General features: G+C 36.1%; 1 protein-coding gene across 3 annotated transcripts in view; it reads right to left on the reverse strand.

Moving 5' to 3' along the window:
- The window catches only part of HIF1A (hypoxia inducible factor 1 subunit alpha), a 39,663-nt gene extending 24,487 nt beyond the window's left edge, over positions 1–15,176 (reverse strand). For 2 of the 3 annotated variants that reach the window (XM_045522079.2, XM_045522080.2), the window contains exon 1: positions 14,781–15,176. In XM_045522079.2, coding sequence (XP_045378035.2) covers positions 14,781–14,815 — 35 coding nt within the window. In that variant the 5' untranslated portion in view covers positions 14,816–15,176. The remainder of the gene's footprint in view (positions 1–14,780) is intronic. The other variant, XM_010962237.3, reaches the window with a different exon arrangement.
- Between the last annotated feature and the right edge of the window lie 2,600 nt (positions 15,177–17,776).

A 17,776-nucleotide genomic window follows, 5' to 3' on the forward strand; every position in this document is an offset into this window, starting at 1 on the left:
TCTTTGTGGTGCTATGTTATTACTTAACATACAGTATTGGACAAGAAGCTAACAATTATATCTTATATCTTTTGTAAAGGAAATACATTTAGAGCCGTTGTCTCATTAAGCTTATTGTGTACAAAGTTCATGAATAAGCAATAGCCATTTTACAGAGAATGCCTATTATTCTTCAGATTAATAAAAACACAAAATAATTGCATACATGTTAATTCATCTATGTTGTCTACTAATTTCATAAGAAAAACCTGTTGGCATTCCTGATTGTAAATATATGTGACTTTAAGAACTGAAGTTAGATCATAATTATTTAAAATGTTAACAGACGAGCAGACTTATTTATAATAAAGTTAATGTATAAATCTTTAAAAAAAAAATTCAGCTCTATTATTTGTTGCTTTAAAAACTTCTTCTGGTCTTGAAGGTAAAAGCTGTTGTTTTGCACTTCTTGTGTTAGATTTCTATAAGATAGACGTTTTAAAGTAAAATTTCATAATCTAAAGGATGTGGCATTTAAATTATCCTTTCCAAAAAGGCCTGTATCCATTTTTGTCTCTGCCAATCCAAGAACAGGAGTATCTATTTCTCTATACGTTCAGCAGTAATATATGTTATAAATGGTTTTTAGCTTTTTAATTTTTGCTAAGCTGATGGGTGAAATTTGTATATCTCATTGTTTTAACTAACCTATCCTTCTTAATGTCTCAGGTCAGAGGAAATTCCAAGGAAATTTTCATTCTTTCATTGACAGTCTGGCCTGCAGCTGCAAATCTAAACATCTACACACGGTGCTTACTACATACACAGTGGTATTCTAAACATTTTTCAGTTACTAATTTATTTAAATCATTATATCATCACCATGCTACAAATAATGAAACCTGGATACATAACTTACCCAAGTTTACACAGTTAATAAATGGTAAGCTCAAACTCAAGCAGTCTGGCTCTACAAACCATGATTTAATACTAGACTATGTTGCCCTTCAGAAACTCATTTTAATTACCAAGATAAGTATTTAAAGTCCAGACCATTATTATAAAGTTCAAAACCGATCAACTTCACATCTACAAAGACATACAGGGTTGGCTTTGGAATTTAGGACTTGACCTTAAGCTATTCAGAGGAACACATGCAGGTTCTTTCCTGGAGTTGGCTTGTAAATCCAAAATCCTAATCGAAAAGCATCTACAATGGTGATGCTCTCTGCCCCACTAGCCACCTCTTCAAAGCAAACCAACTTTTAGTGGGTACTGCCAACCACTAAGGGGAGAGAATTAGTAGTGCAATCTACCTCATATACTCCCACTAGACTATTTTTAATTTATACAGAAGAGCAATTTGAACAACTTAGCACACTATTGTTGGTGTTTTATTTGCTTAATATCTGTACCTCCAAAGTAAAACCAATCTTATCTGTACTCCCAAAGTAAAACCAATCTGCATGTTAACGTCAGGAGATCTGGCTAGGCACAAGACAACTGCCAAGATACCTAATTATATACAAAGTACCATGAGAGAAAAGATGAAGAGAATTTTCCCACTTCTAACATTTATTGAGGAGTTACTATTTGCTAGGTACTGTGTATTGCTTTCAGGTGCATATAATGCTTTCATGTATTAGCGTATATAATTAGCATAACAATTCTATAGAAAACCAAAACAATAGATGTGAAGTGGCTTTCCTGAACCTCAGAATAAACCTTCATTCAAGAACTATTCATTCAATAAGTATTTATTGAATATCTATCAAGTATCATGCACTATGTAAGTACTAGGGATATAGTGATAAGCAGAGTTTTGCCAGCCTCCCACTTGGTCTACTGAAATAGTTATCTAACGCTATATTTCCAAATGCTGGTCTAGCTGCAGTGTAATTACCTGGGGACAGTCAACATTTCAAACTTCTAGGCTCTCTACCTTTGTAAATCTGATTCAGTAGGTCTGAAGTAGGGCCCTCAAATCTGGGTTTTTAAAAACTCCCAAAATGCGTATGATACACAGTGAGATTTGGGAACCAATGACTGAACTAATCTTCATTATCACTTTTATTTAATTTCACCCTCAAATTACTACCACAATGAGCCTTCCAAAATAAGAAACCTGATATTATGTCCTGCTTATATCCCATCAAATGTACATACAACAAAGTCTAATTATTTTCAGATGGAACCCTCCTTTACCTAATTCCCTGCCCTGCCCATCACTTCATCCTTATCATTTCCCACATTTCATCGGCCACATTGCAATTACTCAAAAGCATAATATTTTATTGCTTTCTGGCTCACTCACCCCATTCTCTCTGCTGGGGTATCCTTCTCAATATGTGACTTAGTAAATTTATGTGAGAAACTTTCAAGATTCAACTCCATCATCACTTTACCTCTGTTCTGTCTTCCAAAACTGCTTCTCTCCCCTACATCTGACCATTCTGGTTATTTTGCTACATTTATCTTCCTAGTCCTTGAAGCTTCTTGGAGGTAGGAAATTGCTTCATTTATTTTTGTATTCTTAGTAGGCATGCGCACAAGTGGATTTAGTATTTGGTCCAAATCTGCTATTTGACTTTGACTTCAGTCCATGGAAGGCTAACTGCCCCTTCAACATTCTTTTTTGGGATCACTGAATTTGTGCTTTATCAGCGCTCCTGTGATCCTATAGATTACAATCATACTTAAACAGCATAACAATGTTAGTGCTATGAACAAGGCATACTATTCGGATTTACTGTAATTATCTGGGTACGCGCTTTCAAATATAAGTAAGCATACTAGATGTAAGTTAGAATGGGGGGAGAAAAGCTTATATATATATATATATATATATATATATATATATATATATATATATATATATATATATATATCACCAAGCAGCGTAACAGTGAATAGTACCAATATCATCACCAAGGAGAGTAAGTGATCCTGCCAGAGAAGAGATTTAGAGGCATAGGGAGAGTGTCGAGAAACTAGAGTACTAATTTGCTGAAAAGAGGCTCAAGGTTTAAGGTTACTTCCCCAGTTACTGCAATCTATATATCAGGAAAATGCATGAGTTATAGTTAATGATGTTAATCAATTAAATCAATAGCCTTTATCACTTTTATAATTATGTCTCCCTAGCCCAACTGGAAACATGAGTGTTGATTCACTTTGTCTTCTATAATCTTTTCCAAGAAAGTGTTGTAATTTTTATCATAAGACACAAAAGTTTTCATTAAGTTGATTTCTAATCTTGTCGGCTTTTTTCCAAGGAGGGGGTTACCCTTAGACAAGTATTTTGTATTTATTATTAGAAATATTCTCATTATAAACAGGATTTGTTGTTATATTTTCCATCTGGTAATTGCTGCAAAAGCAGAATACTTCAAATAAATAATGTTTAACTTTAAAAAAAATCCTCACTTAATGGAAAAAAATAGCAAAAATTTGACATTTCAAATTAAATATAAATTACATTTTCAGGACAGCTAGCTAGCTGTTATTTGTAATTAATTTCTCCAGAAAAATGTCTTCTGAGGTCTAATCAATAAATTTAAAAGTGAGTTGTCAGGATACTCATGTTAGAGAAGTCATTCATTTATTCCAAATATTTCTTGATCACCTCCTATGAGCCAGACACTGTTCTTAACATGGGGCATAAGGCAATAAACAAACAGACCAAGTCTCCACTGCCTATGGAGCTTACACTCTAGGACAAATATATCTTTATCTCCTGTCTTCATTCAATAGTGGTTACCAGGGTCAATCCCTGACAAAACATTAGTCATAGAAATAATCTTCCCACAAAACCAAGTAACATCAAATTTTAGGAGACAAAGAGAAGTCTACACAAATTAATTTGTGCTCACAGAAGATGTTACAACACAATACTACGCAAAAACAGCAGGCTTTACAACAAAATTTGAGTATGAATCCCTTTCTCTCTGGATGTAATACATGTGTGTATAAAAATAAATGTATAAATTATAAATGCACAGATAAAACCAGAAAGATACAATGATATACAGTTAGCAAAGTTTACAAATAAGCAGTTTTAAGATGACAGGATCACAGATTATTCTGTACTTTAAGAAAAACTCACCAGTGAACTAACACTATTAATGCACCTGAATTTGTCAAAAAAATCTGAGAGAAGTAGTCATCTAACTTTTTAACTTGTTTGTCAAAAAAATCTGAGAGAAGTAGTCATCTAACTTTTTAACTTGTTTTCCAAAAAGACTAATTGAAAACAAGTTAAAATTTTCTTTCATTTTGGAATAAAGCAAGATCACATTTCTTCCCAGGAAGTGGAAAGTAAAAACTGAGTAAGTCAATTTTTCATTCTAGTCTAACTTTCAGATTTTGAAAATTCATCATTTCATAATTAATTTGAAATTTAAAAAAAATTGGTGAAATGGTTTGTTTCTAAAGAAAAATATTAAGAATATACATACTTGTATTATTTTTGAAAACAGCTTAAAAATTTCTCAGCTTAGATAGATGATCATTATCTTACTAACTTGGCAGTATCTCTTAAATATCCACAATTAGAGAAACTATGGATTATTCACCTTTCAATAACTTCACAAAAATGCATAGTTAGTTTAAATACTTGATTTTCTAATGCTATAGCAAAATAAATAGGGGGGAAAAGAATCACTTTTAAATTACAGGGTACACTGTGAAAAAGAAATCTGTATCACATCTGAGATAGCATTAATCCGTAAATGTTCTATTTATGCATAAATTAAATCTATTAATTAGCTAATAGATTTACATCTGTTTACATAAAGAATACACTTTGTTTTTACATTATTCTTACCTATATTTAAATAAACTCTCTCGGTTCAGAATTGGTGAGCCTCTCAGAAGAATCTCTGATCCCCTACAATGTGTAAGTACTAGATAAATTAAACAAAAAATATGAAGCTATTACTCTAAGATAAAGGTTCTCAAACTTTAGCTTGCATCACAGAGTTTCCAATTTGAAGTGCTGGGTGGGACCTGAGAATCTGCATTGCTAGTAAGTTAGGTTAACACCAAAGATGCTGGTCTCCTAGAATACTTTGAGCTCCTCTACTCTAAGAAAATATTTCTTTTGTGTCCTTCAAAAATGCCTAGAGAAGTGAAAGATTGTTCCTCAACACTCAAAAACTGTTTATCAAATACTTTGTCTTTAAAAAATCTGCCCAGATGTTCTACAAATACTGGAAACATATCCAACCTCTAAGACATTAACACTGCCACATACTTAGAACACAGTAACTATACAATAAAATAAGGACTTAGACTAGATTGATCAATGGTTGACCTGTGATATACATCACAATCACTAACAGAACTTTCCCCCCCAGATATTTGTGGCTAGATTCCAACCCTGGAAATTCAAATTGTAGGCTTGACATATCTGTTTAAAATGCAATCTTCCATGTAGATTAACGATGATAATAAATTAGCTGCTGTATGTTATATATGAAAGTTAAGAGAGTAAATCCTAAGAGTTCTCATCACAAGAAGAAACGATTTTTTTCTTTTTCTTTTATTTTGTATGTATATAAGATGATGGATGTTCACTAAACTTATTGTGGTGATCAGTACATGATATTTATAAGTCAAATCATTATACTGTAAACCTTAAAGTGATACAGTACTGTATGTCAATTATATCTCAATAAAACTGGAAGAAATATTGATGAAGTCCAATAAAAATAATAATAAAATAAAAAATAAACGACAATCTTCCAGATGATTCTAGTAAGCACCCTTAGCTGTTCAAGGTTTATGTTTCATCTATGGGTGCTTATAAAGTTTACAGATTCCTGAGTTCCTTCCTAAGTTTACCAAATCAGAATCTCTGAAGATGGGTACCTAAGAATCCTCATACTAACTAAACTAACTAAACATCCAGGTGATTCTTAAGCCACAGAAGTTTGAGAACCATCAGCCGGTCTTGTAGAAGAGGTTTAACAGGTTAGCCAGCAAATTTGAAAAATGAGAAAAATTTATTTTTAGCTGCAACTACATACACATACCATGACAACTATGTTTGTCAGGCAGAACACTGAACTGAGTGGGTTGGGCTGTATTATGTACTGAGATACAATTGCTGGGAGTAAGAAGCCAGAAGTATAACTCAATGAAAAACCAGTAATAAAGTGCATGCTTAATAAAAACCAACTTTTTCTCAAAAAGATAAGAGTATGATTAGGCTTTAAAGATGACTAAATGAAAATGTGGTAACAGTGGAATGTTTTTTCAATTCTCTGAAATAGTTTTTTAGGGTCTAGGATTGAAAAAAATTTTTGAACCATTGAAATAAATCAACTTTTTCTTCTTAACCAAGAAAATATCCCTTCCTCCACTCACAAGGAAGGCTCTACAGGTTTGACATATAACCCATTTAAACATTTTAGCTATGTTATCTGCAAAGGCAGGCAATCTCCTCTGCGAACAAACTAACGAGACATTTAATGAAGTCTTGATACCAAAAGAGCATGGAAAAGTAGGCTTCCTTAATTTCCCATCCTTTAACAGCCAAATGAATATCCTTGAGAATTTTTTTCCTTTACTATTGTCACTGTAGAAAATAATTATTTTGGAAAGACACATATCTACACAAAAAAAAGTGTCTTTATTTAATTTTCAAAGGCCAGATATTCATGGAAAAAACCAACGTAAAAGAAAAGCAGCACTAACTATCCTACCACTATTATAAGTTCACTGATGGTTTGGCTCAAAAGGACACCAGCCTTTGTCAGACTGTCCTAAAGAAGGCTTGAGGGATTCTAAATAGTATCATGAGACTTCAAGAGAGTGAAATTCTTCTTAAAAACAACTTAATAAATACAATAATAATATGAATAAAATTATGGTTTCTAATTTATTAAGCCCTTGTTTTGTGCCAAGAACTGTTATGGGTGTTCCACATGGGTTAGTATCTCTTTTATCTTCACAACAATCCTACAAAGCAATTATTCTTATCCTAATTTACAGATGAACAAAGTGAAACCTAGAGAGGTAAGGCAACTTGTACAAGATTACACAGCTTAAGAGGCAAAGTGAGCAGCCAGCCTCTAGAGGCAAAGCTCTTGGCCATTAGTCAGTTATTACTACATTTTTCTTAAGGAAATGAAATGAAAATCCTAGTCCATAGAAAAGATTTTAAGCTTCCCCAAAGGCACAGCAAGAACAGTTGTAGAATAACTATGCTTGATAGAAAATTCTGTAGAACGTGAATTCAGGTGATTTATAACCAAAACCTATAGCCCATTTATTAGGATACTAGCATTGATCAAGAGTCCTGTATAAGGAGGTAATTAATAATCTATATCAAGACAATCAAATAACGTACAAAAAGACATTTGACTCATGTAATCAGGAAACCCCACTGACATAGTTAAAAATGAATAGTCTAAGCAGGACAAACTGGCATTCATCCAGGAGACTGATATGTGGATACTAGAAGACAAAGGGAGTTTCTTTTCACTTTTTTTTTTACCATCACAAACTGTATGGATACCGACATGGGAATGCTTAGTGGCTATATTTCATACCATATAAATAGCCTGTCAGTGGCAGAATGAGGCAAACATGCAAACTTGAGCAAAATATAAACCAAGTAATAATCAAAAGAAAGCCTAGGCTTACACTTTAAGGACATCATTTGAGACTCCATCTCTTAAACCAAAGCTAGATTGAGTGAGCCAGTAACAGCCTCCTATCTCACCACCCCAAACTACTTTGAGTTGTGTTTCACCACTTGCAATAAAAAAGAATTCTAATATACTTATAAACTGCCAGTATCATATTAAAAAATAAACTAGTGATGATAAAGTACAGAAAAGGGCACTCTCAAATACTGCTAGAGAGTATAAACTTGTGTAAACTTGCTGGAAGTTCAGAATAAACTTAAATAATGTTTGCTAAAGATGAAACAAGATAGATAAAGTAGAGATACTTTCCACATTTACCTAGCTGATTTTCCACAGCCAAACACATATGCCTCTTTTAATAAACTTTTCACTTGGTGTTCTGAATATATAAAATTGGCAGGTACTAACTTTTAACGTGCCTTAAAATAGGGTACTGTTTTACTTTCAAGGCCAGTACATGTCACGTAGCTATATTTATTAACAAAATGTGTTTTCTAGCCTGGTTCTAATAGATACTATAAATATTTTTTAAATAACAAAAAATTAAAATTCAAGATTTAAAGGTACTAAAAAAAAATAGCACAAGAGATTCCCAACCATAAGAAAATTTCACGTGAAAAGTGGAACACAGAAGAGCAATAATGACTTCCAAAAATCCTTTTAAAACTCTTCCAATCTTTCTCTGTTTTCTTTGTTCATTCAGTTTTTCTTTCATTGTTTCATTTATTCATTCAAATACTTATTAAGAGGTCACTGTGTGCCAGTATCCTCTTTTACATCACAAGTTTCAAATTCAGTCTACTTGTGACCTTGTCCATTGAAAATATGTTTCAATTTTATAACTGAAATGGGGAAGGAGTAACTTTAAAGAAATTTGCTTAGCATCAGAATTCACAAGAAAAGATCTATAAGAACAGAAATATATTCCAACTCAAAGACTTAAATGTTCTGCCTTTAAACCTTCTGTTTATTTTTACCATAGTACTATTCAGTTGGAAAAACAAATTCTCACAAACTATTAGGAAAAGTGGACAAGCACAGAGGAACTGTCATTAATGAGTGAAAAATGCAGTATTAACTAGTAGACACTTTATATTGTGACTTTCAAAAAAAGTGGGTTAAGAATTATAGTAAGTTATGTTCCATTACTAGATTTTTGTCCCATTTACAAAACAATGAATTTTGAAAATCACGTTAAAAAAAAAAAAAGAAAATCACGTTTTGAAATAATCTTTAATACTATAACCAAGCACAACTTTAAATAAAGAAATACTTAAAAATAACAGCTGAGATCACCAGAACAACTAAAAGGTAACATCTTGGGGACAGTTTTCTTATAAAAATTTCAATTATTGTTTTAAGGTCTATAAAACAAAGTTACTAATGAAATGGGACTTTATCAACAATAAAACTGGTAGAGACCATTTTAACAATAAATATTTTTCTGAAAAAGTACTGGCACATCAAATTTTTCTAGGTCACTAGAAAAACTTAAGTCTCATTTTGTAGGTGTTTAACTTCACTTCTGATAAAGTTTCCACCGGCAACTGTTCTCTGTTGTTAGTTTTAAGTTGTTTAATTATCCACAAAGAAACCCTTAAAAATACAATCCTTTCAACATATTATGATGGCTACCATCATAAAAACACAAAATAACAAGTGTTGGGAAGGATGTGGAGAAATAGGAACCCCTGTGCACTGCTGATGGAAATTTAAAATGGTGCAGCCACTATGGAAAACAGTATGGGTTGTTCCTTAAAAAATTAAAAATAAGAGTTACCATATGATCCAGCAATTCACTTCTGGAGATATATCCAAAATAACTGAAAGCAAGATCTCGAAGAGGTATTTGCACACTCATACTCATAGCATCACCATTCACAACAGTCAACAAGTGGAAGCAAGTGATAAAAGAAAATTTCACATATCGAAGTACAGGGACGTCATTCTGACTTATATATGAGTTAACTTGAATTTTATGCTAAGTAGAATAGCTTGTTTGTAGCCAACCAAACATACTTTGTATGTCTGCTTTAATTATTAAAGAAAAGGACACACTGCCCAGAAGCAAAGAACGTCCATGTTAAAAATAAAGATTAAATGCCTCCCCTTCTGGGATGCCACTGCTGGTACTCCTTGGATGATAAGACTCCCTTCCCAGGTGCCAAGGCCATACTGAACTCGCTGTGTACGTGCTGATCTGTTTTTCTGAAACCCTGATGGAATGATCCCTCGTTTGTCTGATGTTCTTTGTTCTGACAAGACAAAACTATGGTGAAAACCACACTTCTCTGGAGCAGTTTCTCAGAGTAATCTGGGAGGCTGTCTTCCAGGCTATAGTCCTCCGTTTGGCTCAAATAAAACCCTCCTCTATTTCTATTATAGACTGTTTATTTATTATTTTCCTGAATACAACCTAAGTGTCCATTGAAAGGTGAATGGATAAAATGTGGTATACATTATTCAGCCTTAAAAAGGAAAGAAATTTTCACACATGCTATACAACATGGATGAATCTTCAAAATACTACACTAAGTGAAATAAACAAGTCACAAAAAGACAAAAACTGTATGTTTCTATTTATATGAGATATTTAGTAGTCAAATTCATAGAAACAGAGTAGAATGATGGTTGCCAGGAGTAAAGGGGGAAATTGGGAGTAACTATTTATTAGTTACAGAGTTTCAGTTTTACAAGGTGAAAAAGTTCTGAAGACTGGTTACACAACAATGTGAATACTTAACACTACTGAATTGTACACGCAGAAATAGTTAAGACAGGAAATTTTATGTCATGTGTTTTTTAAAACCACAATTAAAAAAACCCCACAATCACTTCAAAAGCTATAGGGGGAAAAAGTCATGAGGTAATCACTTAAACTTTGTTTTTATAGATTTAGATTTTATATATTATATTTTATAAAAGTGTCTGGCACATCTGTGTCATGTCTGGCACAGGTATGGGTTTATTACTCTTTATTGCAGAAAAGACAAATTTAATATAAAATTCAATGCACATGCAAAATAGTTGATTATTAATGCTCCAAGAAAACAGGGATTAACAATTATTTTTAAAATTCCAAGGCCTATAGTAAATTTAAAAATTATGGCCATACTTTTACCAAAAATACTGAGCAACAAGAAGATTGGCTTATCTTAGTTTCAAATTCTTTTTCTAACCCTCTAGTTAAGCAGAAAACATACACAACATATACACCACAAGTAGCAGAAGGCTGGGTAAAATCCACCAACTGGATTAGTCCCAGTGTTAAAAAATATTAAACCAGAAGAAAAAAAGAAGAACGTTCTTCTTATTAATTAAAATCAATTTCTTAATAGACAACTAAGCCAACAACACATTTAAGTCAGATTATTTTCTCCTACTTGAGAAACAGACCTATGTTAATCTTAGATAAGAAAAGAATATAGTATTTTTAAGTATCTAAGTTTTTAAAAATTATATTTTAAGAGGACATGTCTATAAACAGCACAGTAATCTAACCCAAATCTTTAATATCCGTGGCATAAATTTTTTATTTCACCACCAAACACAGTAAACTATCACAAGTTCTTCCAAAAAAAAAAAAAAAATCAGTCAAGAGACTAATCCCCTTCAGCCTCCTACACACCATTCTTAACATACAATAGACTATAACCACAAAATCTTAACCTTGAGCCCAAACACCTATAAAGCTGCGAAGACAATGGAAGTCAACAGGTAGAAAGACTGATGTTATCTAAACTGCACAAAATGCTTTGCAGTGGACCAAAGGAATGAACTACAGACTTAATCTAAAACTATGTGATACTTCAGTAAATACATACATGTAGAAGAGTGCACTAATATAAATTTTATACAAATTGAGCCACAAAAATCAGACTAACAATATAGGCTTGAGGCCTTGCCTTGAGATGAAAGCCAATGATCTTACCTGTGGAGAAATTCTTAAGTGAAAAACAGTTTTTCTACCATATAGGTTCATATGCTCTACTGGAAGTATTTTATCAATCCATCATGTTTACCAAATATTAACGTTTATAAAATTGTCTACTTTAAACTGTGGTATCAAGACAAAAAAGGTTTTAAGTTACTGCCATCCCTAAGACTGCAGTGCCTTGCACACACCCTGCTAAAACGAACTGACTAGTATATGTGTTTGTGACTCTCTGAAAGTCCAGAGTAAATATTTAGTAGCTGATTTGGGGAGGAAACAAGGGGTAAGGAAGTGTGAAAAAGGGGGTCTAGGATAGACAGCAGATCAGATGGTCAAGGATAACTGATGCTAGATGCCAACATAACCCAGGGATGTACTGTTTCAACTGGAAAGAACCCCCTTTAAAGTTCTGGATCCACTGATAGTCTTTTCACTCTTAGGAGATACAGAAAAGATGCATTAAAGTGGGGAGAAGAGGAACTAAGAAAAAGAAATATTTGAAAGGACATGAAAAAAAGTTTTTAAGTGTTGCGAAAGTTTAAATTAAAACTTTAACAGGTAATGCCTATTTTCAAGTATACAGTGTTACCAAGACTCCTAAACCAGCCACTAGGCATTATCTTATTTAATCTTCACAATAACCATTAAAATGGTTGCTATTATTATGGTTTCAAAAGGAGGAAATAGGCTCAGAAGCATTCAGTAACTTGCCCAGGCTCACAAAGCTAACAAGTGAAAAGGCTGGACTCAGAGGTGTCAGGTCCAAATGCTATGCTCTTAACCACCAGGCTTCTCTTCAAAGAAGAAAAAATCAGAGTAAAATTGTAACAAGAAAAAAGTTTACTAGTGAATGAGAGCTTCTTGATTCTTAATGACCAAAGTTAAAGAAGGAAGATAAAGGAATGTCCATTTTCAGAGATTTTACTTTAAAGATCTAATAACTCTTTGTTTTGGAAAACTTTGACGGAGTCTGGCCTGAAACCTGAAAGGGAACAATGAACCTCTTCACATTCCTTTGAAATCTAAAAATCAATATTAATGTGCTATTTAATTGTCCAATCCCTACTGCTAAGGAATCGACAAGAAATTCTCTATGCTAAATCTATTTTAACCATACCTAACCTCTGTTCTGATTTCTTCCACTCCTTCAGCTTTTGAGTTTCCTAGCCCCCCTTTAAAAAAGACAAATTTGTCTCCCCCATCTGCACTCTACAGGCTTATTTAAAATGGAAAAACTGTAAGAAAAATCTCTACCCTTCAATCTCTCAGTTATCTTTTCAAAAAGTTTTAAAACTATTAGTTAGAAAGGGATAAAAAAGACATCTTTAACAAACAGCGTCTAAGAATTGTTGAGTAGCCACCATTTATTGTGTGTTTAACTCAACTTTTCAGGTATAAGAAACTCTGCGTTAAGAAATATGATTAAACCCAATCCAAGCTTGCTAAATTTTTAAATGAGAAAAATTTGAAAATAACAAAAAGGACAGGAAAATCTAAGAACTAGTTTAGACTTGGGGGTGAAGCACAGTAGCTAATTAATTCATTCACATTAAAGCTGCTTACGATATTCTCAACTGATGAATTGCAAAGGAGAAATGAGTACAATATTGCATTAAAAAAGGGAGTGATTGGTGAATAACTTCATGCACAATATTAAGTATGATTCAGCATATAAAGGAAGAAAATTGGCGATACAGAGGTGATCTGCCTTAGGTTTACAATATAGCAATCTTATCATTTCATCAAAAGCCTTGTAATCACTACTGTAAAATTAATTGTAGTTAACCCCAAGCAACTCTTGGAATTAAGTCTAGACCTGTTTATTCACTTTTTGAGTTTTATACGTGCTTTCTCTGGTGTATACAAACTGAGAATTTATCATTCTATTTGATAAAGACCAAAATAGGAATCCACAAAACAGCAAGAACATAAACAAGTTTATCTTCTGCTGATACTGATTAGGGCAGTTAATCCCTTTCAGAAGAGTGGAAGGACTTAACAGTAAAGCCAGTCTACTAACCACAACTCCTACCATGAATCTTAAATTCCTTAAAATAATTTCCTCAAAGGTTAAAATACCAAAGTGGACCAAATTGGGGTGGGGAGAATCATTCTTAATTCCACTGGTTGGACCTACAATTCTTAATCCTATAATATAACACTTAGACTCAAACTTAAAGGTGCTTTAGAAACTTGCATTAAGTCCTAACAGAATGATTATTTATTTTGGATATATTTTTCATATACTTCAATTTCAGAGAAATGAGACAGGTCTAAAGTTTTTCCAGTGTTTTAGTGCTGGGTTTCATTTGTTCTGATCACATATTTTTTTTTAAGCTCATGAAAAGTCTTTGCCTGAATTTAGCCCGCCGCTACGTTTTCACTACGATATTTCCAAGAATGAATGAAGCATATAATTCACTTATAACGTCTGGACTCTCTTGACAGGTGATAGAAAACCAAGCATCCAATTCTGATGTCCTAATTAAAATGTTGCTATTTCTCTAAATTCCCGTTACTCTCTCAGTCGAGAGGCAAGTTTTTTTCCAGGCGATTAAAACAAAACCAAACCAAATCTGCACGTGCAGACTAAAAAGTTAGCATCTCAGGCCATCGCGGCAAATCCCTAACGCACAAAGGCAGAGACACCCGCCGCGGTTGGACAACCGCGGGGCCAGGTCGCATTCGACCACGCGAGCCCCTGGATCGCAAACCCAGGGCCCCGAGCCCACAGGGAAGCCAGAACCTGCGGACACGGTCCGCCCCGGGGCCGAGTTTTCAATGGAACCGGAGAGGATGGGGGCGGGAAGGAGCGGAAGCTCGGGTGCAAGCGGCGGCGACCGCGCTGCGGCTCATTTCTCTTCCCGGGGCTTTCAGGCTCGGGGAAGTCACCCCGAGCGGGGTTCGGGGCCAGCTAGGGGTTTGAGGCGGGGAGGGAGGGCGGTGCGAGGCCCAGGCGGCCGGGAGGGGAGGCGAGCAGGGCCCAGCCCCCGGCCCGCGGCCCCTGAAAGCACTTTCGACGCGTCTCCCACCCCCCACGACAAGATGGCGACGTGGACAGTGGGGGAGCCCGGCCGGCGAGGCTGGGGGAGAGGGAGGGAGGGGAGGAGAGGCAGAAACAAAAAGGCGGCCCCCCGGAACGCGGAGGCCGGCCCGCGGGCCCCGGGAGGGGGGCGGGCGGAGAACGCGGCCGGAGGGGGGAGTAGGCTTACTTTTTCTTGTCGTTCGCGCCGCCGGCGCCCTCCATGGCGAATCGGTCCCCGCGATGCCTTCACGGCCGGCAGCCCCCAGGCTCGCTCCGGCCTAAGCGCTGGCTCCCTCCACACGCGGGGAGGGGAGGAAAGGCACGTCCAGAGGTGGGGGTGCGAGGCGGGAAACCCCTCGTGAGACCAGAGGCAGGAGAGCAGGAGGCAGGCGCAAGGGTCCAGGTCTGGCTCCGAAGAGCCTCCCCTGGGGCAGCTTGTCAGGGCCTGGCCTGAGGCACTGGCCGAAGCGGCGGCGAGGGAGATCCTCGCGTCCCCTCAGACGAGGCGGCTCTGTGCACTGAGGAGCTGAGGCAGCGGCAGGGGGCGGGCAAGGGCGGAGGCGCGCTCGGGGGCGCGCGTCCGGGGGGAGTGTCGGGGGCGCGCCCGCCCTCGGAGTCCGGCGCGCGCTCACGCAATCCCGCCTCACCTGAGGGGGAGGCGGGTTCCCTGAGAGCCAATGGTGGACGACGCAGGCGGCCAGTCCCCACCCCAGCCCACGTCTGTCTCAGCCAATCAGGAGGTGGTCAGCTGAGGCACAGCTGGGACGCGCTGCCGCGCTCACGTGCTCGTCTGTGTGCGGCTGCGGAGGAAAGAGAAAGGAGATGGGGTGCGGCCAGGCTGGATCTGGGGACTCTGCGCTTTCTCCGAGGAAAGCAGTGACTGGCTTTGGGAGGCGCTGCTGAGAAGGGATTTCGGTTTTTGGGTCCCAAGCCTGCATCACACTTCCTGCTCTCGGTGCAGCAAGTCTCCCGCTTTCTTTTTCCTCGGCAGCTGTGATGTGCAGGTTGCCGCCGGCTCTGCCGAGTCCCAGTTTTTAAAAAAGCAGACTTTTCGCGTCGTGGCAGCAAACCCTTTGCTAAGATGTGCTACAGTGGGGTCTTTCTTGCCAGGTTACCCAACCACGGGCCATGTCACCAACCGCACCCTTTGCCATAGAACACGAGGGTACTCTGATGGTCCACTAAGTTTTAATCTGATGAAATTTGATTACCGAGTAAGCACCAATAAAAATATAAAGCAAACTCCTCTTGCTGTAAACCTCACAAGGGAAGTAGTTAAGGTACCAGAAAATCTTAACAATCTGAAATTACGTTAAGCATTACAAATAGGTATAAGTGACTTTAATAAAAGCATAAACCTGAATTTCAGGAAAAGAGTAGGAAAACGGTTTTAGGGTAGACTTTTATTATATTCTATTGTTGCTTTTAAAGTGGAAAATAATCTTGGATTCAGAATAAGAAGACGACACGTAGTTTGAGACTTACTACCTTGAATTGAGTTCACTTTGTAGACAGGAAAGAGGACCGAGACTCCAAACCACCCACACTGGATCTTAGCGGGGGACCTGAGCTGGAATTAACTCGATATAGTGGCAGCCAGTATTGCCTGTTTGCTAACAGAACTTTGCAGGCTCCTGGATAAGACCTAATCACTTTTTGTCTTTGGAAGCATATATTTCAAGCCTGGCAGTCTTTTAAATGAAAAAGAAATGTATTTCTAGCTCGAAAAAGGAGCATTGCACTTATATCTTCTCTTGGAGATTATTTTACTTCTCACCTTTGCCTTATTAGTTATGTTGTTACAGTCTAGCTTTGGGTTATAAATTAATATGGATATCTGCAGTAGATTTCAATTATGTTGGCATATAAAAACAGTGGCCTACATAACATAGCATTAAACTCCGATAAGACAAAAATGAATTCACATAGCACCTTTTTTTAACTGGATCCATAAAGATATGATTAAAGATTGATCTTAATGCCACTTTTTTTTTCATATCTACAGTGCTGAATTATATGTCTCCTTGGAAAGTAACATGGGAAATGCCTGAAAAGAGGAAAGGACCAAAAATAATTACTCATGTTTTCTTTTTTAATTGTAGAAAGAACAGCTCTCTAAGTTAAAAACCTTCTAAATTAACATCCTGAAAACTCAGTGTTAAGAACACTGGTGTCAGAGTCAAGGTGAGCTTGAGTACAGGCTCTGACACTAACTAGCAAGTCATTTAACTTCTCTGTGCCTCAGTTTAGTCATTTGTGTCCATGCCACACAATCAGGGTATGATTAAATGAGAAAGTACATGTAAAACACTTAGAATAATAGCTGGCAGATAGTAAACTATCAATAAATGTTAGCCACTAGTATTATTGGTGGTCTTGTTTTCATTACTTTTATCATTATTACCCCCAAATTTGTGCCTTTGCGAGTGATAATTACTTGGATTTCTGCCACATTTCAGCCAGTTTTAACTATCAAAGAATGTCAGTTATGTTAATATAAATTCACATATATTATCTGTTTTCAACTGTGGAACTGTACAGGGTGTTCCCACCCTTGTATATGAACATGATTGCAGAGATCTTCAATCATTTCCTCTCTCATTATACTTGTAAGAAATTCTCTATGGCACAGTGATTATAACTGAAGTATGTAATATTTATTATAACAAAAAAGCGAACCTTTTGTAATGACAAATCAAGTCATTTTTAAAAAATGTTTGAGCATTTTTAAAGGTTAAAGTAGAACGATAATCCAATCAGCAAAAGATACTTTTGAACAGTTATTACATTTGCCCAAAGTTCAAATTTCCTTTCTAAAAATGTATGAAATATGGTATTTTATGTGTGTCTGTATACATATATATATATATATATAAGCGTACACATACACATATGAACATGGAAAGCAGTAATATTGAACCACCCTGTTTTTGCATAATTACAGAGGCACCAAATAGTATCCCCTAAATCAATCAATTCTGTTAAGTAACAGAATTATAAAAAGTGAAATTTTCTAGGGGATGAAACTTTAAATTATCCTCTTTACAAACATATTAATAAATACATTTAGGTTATTATAATGTGAATAAACCTTAGTGAACAATCTATTGAATTACTTTCTAGTCTATGTAAGTGTCCAAATTTCCTTCCAAATCACTTTGCAGAACCTTCTGAGTAGACTGA

Source organism: Camelus bactrianus, chromosome 6, assembly GCF_048773025.1.
Source record: "Camelus bactrianus isolate YW-2024 breed Bactrian camel chromosome 6, ASM4877302v1, whole genome shotgun sequence".
Taxonomy (NCBI): Eukaryota; Metazoa; Chordata; class Mammalia; order Artiodactyla; family Camelidae; genus Camelus; species Camelus bactrianus.